At 37.4% G+C, this 7,895-nt stretch overlaps 1 protein-coding gene across 6 annotated transcripts in view; it reads left to right on the plus strand.

Moving 5' to 3' along the window:
- Positions 1-7,895, plus strand: part of N4bp2 (NEDD4 binding protein 2) — a 70,326-nt gene that overhangs the window by 47,160 nt on the left and 15,271 nt on the right. For all 6 annotated transcript variants that reach the window (XM_026784958.1, XM_026784957.1, XM_026784956.1 and 3 more), the window contains 3 exons: positions 196-383; positions 3,653-3,771; positions 5,784-5,922. In XM_026784958.1, coding sequence (XP_026640759.1) covers positions 196-383; positions 3,653-3,771; positions 5,784-5,922 — 446 coding nt within the window. The remainder of the gene's footprint in view (positions 1-195; positions 384-3,652; positions 3,772-5,783; positions 5,923-7,895) is intronic.

Here is a 7,895-nt window from a genome sequence, read left to right on the forward strand (position 1 = left end):
GAGAGACAGGGCTGGAGCAGAGTGTGTCTGTACCCTCGGAGAGACAGCGCTGGAGCAGAGTGTGTAAATAATATAAAGTCGTATTATATTTACAAGCTGAAAAAGATTTTAAAATCTCATGTTTCTTTTGTCTTGTGACTAATATTTAATTTGTACATCAATTGCTGAAAATGTTACACCACTTTATTCTTGTAGATCCTTTGCTGGCTGGACCTGCTGTTCTTGATAATTCTGAACAAAAATCATCTCAGAAAACAGGCAAAAAGTTATTGAAGACTTTAGCGGCACCTGAGACACCAGATCCCTGGAACACTCAAACAAAGAAGGTTTCACTGCGAGAAATAATGTCAGAAGAAATCGCCTTACAGGAGAAACATGATTTGGTATGGGTTGGCACTATACTAATCTGTGTTCTCTGTGGTGTTGTTTAGCATGTGATTTTCATTTAATTCTGTGTCTCCTGCTCTGGACTTCATATTTAACCTGTCTCAAGCCAATATTAAAACTGAAAAATGTTTTAAGTAGAATCTGAGTGAGGCTTTGTTTCCTGCTAGTTGGTACTCTGACATACACAGTTCATCTATGCTAAGTATGGGTTCGCAAGCTCTATTATTGTTTGTTTTTACATTTACTTCTGTAATCTTTTACTTATAGAAAAATATGAACTCTTCCACTTGCAGATGGTATCATACATTATTTAGTAATAATAATTGTATTGCTTTCTAAGGATGTGCCTTTTTTTAAATTTTAAAACAAAAAATTTAGAGAAAAAAATTCAGAAGCTTCAGAATTGGTATTACAATTCAGTTTTCTTCCTTCTCTTCAACTAGAGTTCAAATAGAAACTTTATTTTAAATATGATATACTTTTTGCTCTTTACTTCAGTGTACTTATTTGAAGCCATTGGTTAATTCGATTTCTTTCAAATTTCTTTTCAACTTTTTCTTTTTTTAATTTTGAAAGTGAGAACTAAAGAATTTAAAAAGTAAAATATTAGTCCAGTTAAGGGCAAAGTGATTCTTAAGTGGGGACCGAGGTGTCTTCCACTTCACTGTGTCTGGTGCAGGAGGAGCGAAGGTGTTCTTCCTGCTCCCATTGGCTTCGTAATTCCTGCCATTGCACCCGTGCGTAAAGTAGCTTCAAGCAGTATCTTACAGTTTTACTGCGGTTTCAGATAGCCTTCTTAATTTATGTGTAGCAGGCTGGAGAAATGGATTCTCTCTCTCTTTATGTACATAGTGTTCTGCCTGCATGTTTGCCTGCACGCCAGAAGGGGGCACCAGATCTCATTACAGATGGCTGTGAGCCACCATGTGGTTGCTGGGAATTGAACTCAGGACCTTTGGAAGAGCAGCCAGTGCTCTTAACCTCTGAGACATCTCTTAAAAGAAATAGGAAAGTCTGATTTTAGGCTTGAATAATGTAATAGTTTTGCTGAAATGCCATTTCTATCACTGAAACTTACCTTTTGTTTCTGACCTGTCTCATAATCTTTCTAGTATTTAACAAATGAATGTCTTTTGACTTTACAATTTAATGTGTTTTCTTCTGTCTGTAATTTTTCCTTTTTTTTTTTTTTTTTTTAAAAACAACAACAACAAATTGGAAACAGAAAGTAGACAAGAACTGGGTGGCAATGGCACACACCTTTAATCCTGGCACTCTAGGAGGCAGAGGCAGGCATATCTCTGAGTTCAAGGACAGCCTTGTCTACAGAGTGAGTTCTAGGACAGCCAGAGCTATGTAAGAAAAGTAGACAACTTGGTTCAAAGAATATTCTTTTAAGGAATCCTCACTTTAGATGAAGCCTTAGTAAGGAAATTTCTTGATGTTTCCTTTGCACTATTCCAAAGGAGAAAATACTCTTTTGCATAGCTCTGGAAAAAAGAAATACAAAGCAAACATATATACTAAGGACTAAAACATGAACATTAATTGTAGGATGATGAGATCTTGAGTTTATAGTTCATCGATGTTAGAATTCATAGTTTATGTTAGAACTCTTTTTTTTTTTTTTGAGACAGGGTTTCTCTGTAGCTTTAGGGCCTGTCCTGAAACTAACTTTTTTAGACCAGGATGGCCTGAAACTCAGATATATCTGCCTCTGCCTCCCAAGTGCTAGGATTAAAGGCGTACACCACTATTGCCTGGCTATATTATGATAAAGAATCTTTATCATAATCTTAGTTTAGAATTTGAAAGAATTCTAGGGACTAGGAAGATGGCTCAGTGAGTAAGAATATTTGCTGCCGAGCATGAATACTTGAGTTCAGATCTCCCAGCTGTAGAGAGCCTGTCTAAAGGGAAGACGGTAGAAAGAGAGAGAGCCTCCATAGGGAGCATGCAGTGTATTCCGTAGATGGGTGGGTAGAGAAAGGTTGTATTTAGGAAAGTTCATTTAGTCTGACAGTTTTACTTTATTTACTTAAATTTTAACTTTTTGTGCTTGGATCTCAACATACAGCCGAGACTGTCCTGAACTCCCAGCATTTTAGGTGTGTGCAACTCTACCTGGTGGAGAAGTGCTCAGGACAGGCAGCTTCATGGACTGTGAAAATACTGATACCCATAGGTTATTTTTGAGTAAATGTATTTGTGAAAAATTTTTAAGTAATTAGGAGCTATAAGGTTTTCTGTCAACCTGAATTTTACAACCTTTATACATTGTAGTTTCTGCCCATTGAGGAGAGTGTATTTGTGAGGACGGTCACAGCCGCACACAGTATCCCTTAATCAGGACTCAGGGAGACATTTCTCTCAGCTTTCAGTACCAGAAAGCTGTACTTCTCCTGAGTAACTGGTTTGTTTTAAATTTATGGACACTGAGAATGTTTCTTTCCCTTTTGCTTTGGCCACTAAGGGGGCTCAGAACTGAATTTGTAGCAACTCTACAGGATTTTATGGCATGGACTTATACACTAATTTTATCCTGTATTCTTGCCTTCATTTTCTCTAATCTTTGACTTCATTTATTTATATCCTATTTTTTAATAGACAGTTATACTGATTAATGATGAATAATGTCCCAAATAAAGCATCATTAGGTGATTTGTTGTATGGATATCATAGTGTATTTACACCAGCCTAGTATGGCCTTAAACTGTATGGTACAGCATATACCAATCAATATGAGGGTCCTCATTTACTGAAGCACCGTTTTGCCGGGCGGTGGTGGCGCACGCCTTTAATCCCAGCACTTGGGAGGCAGAGGCAGACGGATCTCTGTGAGTTCGAGACCAGCCTGGTCTACAAAGGGAGTTCCAGGACAGGCTCCAAAGCTACAGAGAAACCCTGTCTCGAAAAACCAAAAGAAAAAAAAAGAAAATGAAGCACCGTTTTGTGGTTCATGACTGTATATGTAGCTTCTCCTTGTTACATCATTTAGTGGACTGTTTTGAGATTGTATATGTATGTGTGTGTATGGAACTGTGTGTCTTTATGAGCGCCTTTGAATACTTGGCAAAATGGGATATAAATAAATAGTGTAAGAATATTTACTTATATTACTAACTTCCGCCTTTGATCAGTGAGGAAAGGCTGTGATTGCTTATAAATTGTTGGTGTTTTTGCAACAAAATAATTAGGCTTTTGTTCAGTATTGTCTGGCTTATAAATTTCATCATAAGGGTGATTCTTTTCTGTTTTGTTTTAGAAAAGGGAGACACTTATGTTTGAAAAAGACTGTGCCACTAAACTAAAGGAGAAGCAGCTCTTTAAAATATTTCCAGCCATTAACCAAAATTTCCTGATGGACATTTTCAAAGATCACAAGTGAGTGCTAGACAGACTGGCTGTGATTTTTTACTCTAATGTCACTGGAAGTATATCCCAAACAATCTCGTGTTCATTTTTCTGATTAAATATAATATAAATAATTAAGTTTAGATTTAATATATATAATACAGAAAGTGAAAATTTCTAGCCATTTGTATTCCTTGTTCTTTTTTTCCTTAATTTTTTTGATATCTTTTCACCACGAGAAACCTGCCCGGATAACGGGACTGAGGCAGACGCTCTTTGATTTCATTTTAAACTAGAACCTTGTGGTGCTCAGTTTGTTAAAATATAAATACCGGCATGGGGGTATCTTATCTGTGTTTGATTTTGGAAGGAAATTGAAACTTTATAATTCCCCAAAAGATTTATGGAATATAGATGATAAAAGAGAAACAGTACAGCTGATGTGCCTCAGATAAACCCAGGAACTCGGCATGTAGGCTACAGGCATGCACTAGATAAGCCTGACTCCAGAATAAATAATTAGAAGAAACTGAGTTCTCATGTTACCGCCTCCGCCTACTACTTTGGTATTAGGGATTGAATCCAGGACCTCACACACTTTTTTTTTTTTTCGAGACAGGGTTTCTCTGTAGCTTTTGGTTCATGTTCATGTCCTGGAACTAGCTCTTGTAAACCAGGCTGGCCTCGAACTCACAGAGATCCACCTGTCTCTGCCTCCCGAGTGCTGGGATTAAAGGCTAAAGGCTTGCGCCACCACCGCCCGGCCCTTTTTTTTTTTTTTTAATTAAAATCTACTGATGGTCTCGTGTATCCCCAGGCTATCATTTAAATTTGCTGTGTGGCTAAGCATGACCTTGAACTTCTGACCTTTTTCTGATTACAGGTTTCTGCCTTCATGGCCAGTTCTAAACAATTCCGGGGATGAAACCCAGGACTTCCTGCATGTTAGACAAGTGCTCTGCTAACTGGGCCACATCCCCAGCTCAGTTAAATTTGACTGGTATATAAACACAAAAGTGTGCATATTAATGAGTCATAGATTGTTTTTATGAATGTGTGTACTGTGTAGTGCTTAATGAGGTTAAACATATTTTTTCCAAACATCTGAGTTTTTTGCTTAGTCATTCATTCAATTATTTATTGTGTGTGCAAGCAGTAAGTGTGGAAGTCGTGGCTCTTTCTTTTCAACATGTGGATCCTGGGACTCAAACTCAGGGCATCAGGTGTGGCAGAAAGAATCTTTGTCTGTTGATCTATTGTACCTGCCCATTATTATTATTACTAAAAACTTTCCAAGTCATGGACTAGAGATATGACTCAGTGGTAAGAGCAGTGGCTGTACTTCCGAGGACCAGGGTTTGGTTGGTAACACCCACATGGTGGCTCACAACACCGACATGGTAGGTATCTCCAGTTCCTGGAAACCTGATGCCATCTTCTGCTCTCCACAGGCACCAGGCATGCATGTGGTGCATACACACATGCAGGTGAAACATCCATACACATAATAAAAAAGGTCCTTAGTATTGTTTAAAAATTTTTTTTGACAGCATTAAGGAGGCAGAGGTAGGCAAATCTCTGAGTTTAGGTCTGCCTGGTCTTTGTAGCAAGTTCCAAAGCAACCAGGGCTATATTGTGAGATCTATCTTAAAAAAAAAAATAGGGCCCAATTATTATTTTTCCTGAGATTTCCTACAGGTTCTTCTTGAATCTTCAAGTATATTAAGTTTCAATATTAAAAACTTAAAATAAGCCAATTTCTTACACTTTAAAATTTTTAAAAAAATATTTTTTATGTATCTGAGTGTTTGCCTACATGTATACATTCCTTGTGTGTCTGATGCTCACAGAAGGCTTAGAGGGCATTAGCTCCTCTGGAACTAAAGTTGCATGCTGTTGTGAAAACCTGGATTCTCCTCAGAAGCAGCAAGTGCTCTTAACCACTGAGCCATCTCTCCAGCCCATTTTTTATATTTTTAGAAATTGCTTGAATTTATACCACAGAACTTTCATTTTCTTTTATTAACATTATATTTAAACAGCTATTCACTGGAACACACAGTACAGTTTCTAAACTGTGTTCTTGAAGGAGACCCTGTGAAAACAGTTGTCGCTCAAGAATGCGGTCACCAAAATGAGAATATCACTACTCACACTGCTTTGAAATCAAAAGAGAAAAAGGTATGGAGGAATCGGATCTTGTACTCTTTTGGCAAATAAATGTATATGAAAATATGATTTGTTGCTGGGTGGTGGTGGCTCATGTCTTTAGTCCCAGCACTTGGGAAACAGAGGCTGGTGGATCTCTGAGTTTGTTTTCAAAACAGGGTTTCTCTGTGTAGCTCTGGCTAGCCTGGAACTTTCTATGTAGATCATTCTGGCTTTAAGATCTGACTGTCTTTGGGATTGAAGGTGTGGGCCACCATGCCTGACTCATAATTTTTTGAAGAACATGGTGATATCTATTTCAAGTCTCTGCAGTCCCAGGGTCTAAACAAAATGTTAGTGAGGACATTCTGTACCCAACTGTTAATTATGTATTGGTCAGTACTTGCAAACCTTTCTTCCCTTATTTTTATCAATTAGAGATTATATGTGTGTTATATAATACATACACTATTTTGTAATATTATTGACTGAGATTTCTGTCCTGTCTGGTTCCCATAGTCGTTAAGTCCCGAGGAAATCACACAGAGGTCTACATTAGTTATAAACTGATTGGCCCATTAGCTCAGGGTTCTTATTAACTCTTATAACTTATATTAGTCCATTATTCTTGTCTATGTTAACCACATGGCTTGGTACCTTTTTTGGTGAGGCAGTTATATCCTGCTTGCTCTGTGGCCAGATCAGGACAGCAGACCAAGCTTTCCTCTTCCCAGAATTCTCCTTTCTCACCTCTACTTCCTGTCTGGTTGTCCCACTTATACTACCTGCCTGGCTACTGACCAATCAGCATTTTATTAAAATACAATTGACAGGCTACAGACCATTGTCCCACAACATAGTATTACTATAAATTAAGTGGTAGACTTTAAGATTTTAAACCTATGTGTCACTGTAGATTGTTTTATAGAGTACATTATAAATATAATTCTTGGTAATATTTCTAAGCGAAATGATAATTTCCAAGTCTTTACATTCAAGTGAAGACTGAGTTGGCTTAGAGATCACTGTGTTTCATTTGTTAAACATTAGTTTTTGACAGTCTAAAGACATTTGAACATACTGAGAATATTATCTTAAAAAAAATAGTTGTCTTCCTTAATGGAAAACATATAGGCAGCTTGAATAGTTACTATTTTCATTATCTTGTGTTTTACATTAGAAACTTGTATAAGGATCTCTTTTGGATAATTACATCACACACACAGGTGGGTGCACACACACTTCGTTGCTGTGTTTGGATTCTGAGAGAGGATCTCACTACGTAGTTTATTCTGTTCTCAGTACAATTGCTTGGCCTCTATGCTTCTGAGATTTTAGGCACAGGTTTTTCTCTAAAAGGTTACTGAATTTTTCTTACCACAGTGGCTAATGGTAGGTTGAAACTGACTCATAAGTGTATTTATGATTTTTTACTATTGGTCATGCCATCTACATGAGGTGTTCTTTTCTTTCTTTCCTTCCCCTCCCTCCTTCTTTTCTTCTTTCTCTCCCTCCCCTCCCCCTCCTCCTTTTTTTTTTAATGGGTCTGAGTTACCTTACTCAGGATGGCTTTTTCTAGTTCCATCCATTTGCCTGCAAATTTCAAGATGCCATTGTTTGTTTTTTTGTTTGTTTTTTTTGTTTTTTTTTTTTTAACCACTGAGTAGTACTCCATTGTGTAAATGTACTACACTTTCCTTAACCATTCCTTGGTTGAGGGACATCTAGGTTGTTTCTAGGTTCTGGTTATTACAAATAATGTTGCTATGAACATAGTTGAGCAAATGACCTTGTGGTATGAGTGTACATCCTTTGGGTATATGCCCAAGAGTGGTATTGTTAAGTCTTGATATAGATCACTGATTTCCACAGTAGCTCTACAAGTTTGTACTCCCATCATCAATGGAGGAGTGTTCCTCTTACTCCACATCCTCTCCTGCATAAGCTATCATTGGAGTTTTTGAACTTGTCCATTCTGACAGGTATAAAATTATAAATGAAAGTTT

Source organism: Microtus ochrogaster, linkage group LG1 (genome assembly GCF_000317375.1).
Source record: "Microtus ochrogaster isolate Prairie Vole_2 linkage group LG1, MicOch1.0, whole genome shotgun sequence".
Taxonomy (NCBI): Eukaryota; Metazoa; Chordata; class Mammalia; order Rodentia; family Cricetidae; genus Microtus; species Microtus ochrogaster.